This window comes from Pygocentrus nattereri, chromosome 20 (assembly GCF_015220715.1).
Source record: "Pygocentrus nattereri isolate fPygNat1 chromosome 20, fPygNat1.pri, whole genome shotgun sequence".
Taxonomy (NCBI): Eukaryota; Metazoa; Chordata; class Actinopteri; order Characiformes; family Serrasalmidae; genus Pygocentrus; species Pygocentrus nattereri.
In genome coordinates this window covers 24,395,853-24,398,653 of record NC_051230.1, presented here as the reverse complement: position 1 = coordinate 24,398,653, position 2,801 = coordinate 24,395,853, and the positions used below count along the sequence as shown (strand labels likewise).

Here is a 2,801-nt window from a genome sequence, read left to right as displayed (position 1 = left end):
CTCATATAGAAATATGTGTGTGTGCAGCAGTAGCTAATTTTGGGGATTATAGTTCTGCTGCTGAAACATATATCAATGATGGACCCTCTAGTTTCTCCCAGCTTTTACACACATGCACAATAATGAAGCGGGTCAGGCGCTCTTTGCAGGCGGGATGCAGGTCTCTAGGCTAAAACCAGCACACATTATGTATTACTTCAGGTGTATGCATCTTTTAACGTACTGACTGCAGCGTGTATATAAATGCACGTTGGTCAAGTCGCTCGTCTAGTTCAAGCTGTAAATGGGTAAAAGTTGGAGAAGAACACTAAATGTCGGAGCATGGCTCTCACTGGATCCCGGAATTGTCAAACGAGAAATTCAAAGATTTAACGATGTTTTGAGTTCTTGCGTATGTTTATCCGTGCTACGTTTATTATTGTGGTGTTTTGTTTTTGCTTATTTCGTTTTTACAGTATTCTGATATTATTTCACTTTTTTTGCAATTCTGGAATCGACTGCTCAGGCCTCATCACTAGAGAATTCGTAAGAACAATATTCAGCAATTGCAATAAAATATCATTTCATTATTAAAACCTGTATTGGTGTTTGTTAGAACTCCTCGCAGGGCACCATCCCTCCGCCTCCCTGGCACTTTAGGGTCACGGTCAGTAAAGCTCCAGACCTGTTGATGGCTCATTTTGGTAAGAGAAAATGTGCATTTAGGGACCTTAAAGCGACCAAACTGATCGAAATTTTCGTCCTTAAGTGTTTTGCAATACGCAATTGGTGAAAATCAGGCCTGATTCATAAACGTGATTCTGAACATTTCTCATGTAATGTACTTGGAAGAGTGTGGATTGAGTTGACCTCAGACCGCTCAGCTGTCTGGAACCGGACACTTTCATAACTGATCAATTGCCCACCATTCGATTAGTTACAATCGCAGAAATCTGTAAGGTGCCTTACCTCTGCGCTGCTACATTTGCATCCACAACACCGACATTCCGCACCCATGATCGGACCGAATCCATTTCTTCCTCAAAACTTCGCTCTTTCACACTGGCAACTTCTCCAGCCAGATGCTCCTGGGCTCCGAACATCTACAAACACGCCGTACAGTCAAGATCCGCTCACCTGTGCGAAACTGGCACACGGGAGGCCACGAGAAACGGTCCAAAAAGTGTCCAAAGATGCTGCTGACTCCTCGATACACAGTAGGAGGTTTTTAAACCGACATCGAGAGTTGAAATACTTTTGAAGCAATACTTTTTTCTATCTCATCTTCAGAGTTTCTCTACGGCTTTGAGAGCAGATGTATCCAGCTTTGAGACGCAAACATTGTTCAAATGAAAGTCGGGAAAGTGTGCTCTGTCTATTTGAAAAAAAAAAACAAGAGAGAACGTTCACTTGTTTCTACAGGAAGAGTGAACTTTCCTCTAAAGGCTGCACAACAAATAAGAAAGATAGCCCACGCACTGCGTCCATCCACGGGCAGTCCGCTGTATGAACGCTTACGGCGCTGGTCCCATAGCCCCACACTGAAAGGTGAGGATACAGGGAATCACAAAGCGTTTGGAAACGGTGAGGGTTTCCCCCCACCTGTATTCCGACAAGCTCCGCCCTCGTGCTTGGATTGGCTGGTAATTCATACTTAGACGCTGGTCGTCCTTTCAGCGTTTGGGGATTTTTTTTTTACCGCCTGTATTGTGGAGCGCACCGCCTCCTGTGAAAGGATTGGCTATGAGTTTATGTTCGCAAACCGAAAGGCAGGCTGCGTGTTTGTGTGTGTGTGTGTGTGTGTGTGTGTGTGTGTGTGTGTGTGTGGTGTGTGTGTGTGTGTTTGGGGGGTGCTATCCAATCCCAGCGCGGGGGGGCGGTACTAGTCGGAAAACAGGTGGGGAAAAACATGCGTTTATCACTCGGAGAACCTAAAGATGCTGCAAGAGATGAATGAGCGACCAGAAAGTGGAGGAGGAGTCGAGCCCTGTTTGGATGGAAAAAGTGAGTTTTAAGGCCAAAAACTGCGTAAGAAAGGTCTAATTCCTGTTTACCTTTTTTCTTCGTTTCCTGGGTATTAACGCAGTTATAAACCACCTCTCATGTTACTTCTTTAGCACTTGCACCACATTATATGGTCAGACGTTTTACTTAGAAAATAATGGGAGTTACTGATAAACTCAATATTATCAACAAAAAGGTTAAGGTGCGAACGGAACGTTGCAATCCAGCACAAGAGAGCCACAGGGTTTTATTTGTTTCCATAAACCATTTTATCAGAAAAGCGGATTTCACTTTCTTTAACCAGTGTTATGACTTGTGCAGCGACTGCACTGGATGCATGAGATCTCTGACACTAAAAAGGTGCTTTCTTTAGATTATATTTTAATATTGTGAGACGTTACAAAAGGGGTACGCTTCATGAACCCCAGGGAGTTGATATATTGGGCATATGACTTTGTGATCGAACAGAGTTTTAAACCTGAAGCCCATAGCCTGACAGACTGACAGCTGCGAGCGTGAGCGCAGCAGGCAGGCAAAACAATAAGATTTCTCCAAACTTTTTTGCATTTCCGCTTTTTTTCTCTTCGCGCTCTGAAAAGGGAAGGCCTTTCCATCTTCTCTCCCTCCTGGCTGGGGCCATTGTCTGTGCGTGAGGCTCAAACGTCTAAACAATGAGTGTGACCCCCCCTACACATACACATATATACACACACCTCCACCCGGCTTCCACCAGCCATCTGCCAGCGCGCCACGGACTCAGCTGTTCGCCCAATTATGCAGACTGTCGCGGAATCCACACACACACACACACACACACA

The 2,801-nt window shown here is 44.9% G+C and overlaps 1 protein-coding gene across 2 annotated transcripts in view; it reads right to left on the bottom strand.

Annotated features, from left to right (window-relative positions):
• ebf2 (EBF transcription factor 2) overlaps window positions 1-1,495 on the bottom strand; it is a 38,508-nt gene extending 37,013 nt beyond the window's left edge. Inside the window, exon 1 of one of the 2 annotated variants that reach the window (XM_037531624.1) lies at window positions 949-1,495. In XM_037531624.1, the coding sequence (XP_037387521.1) occupies window positions 949-1,082 (134 nt within the window). In that variant the 5' untranslated portion in view covers window positions 1,083-1,495. The remainder of the gene's footprint in view (window positions 1-948) is intronic. The other variant, XM_017716302.2, reaches the window with a different exon arrangement.
• Window positions 1,496-2,801: the final 1,306 nt, after the last annotated feature.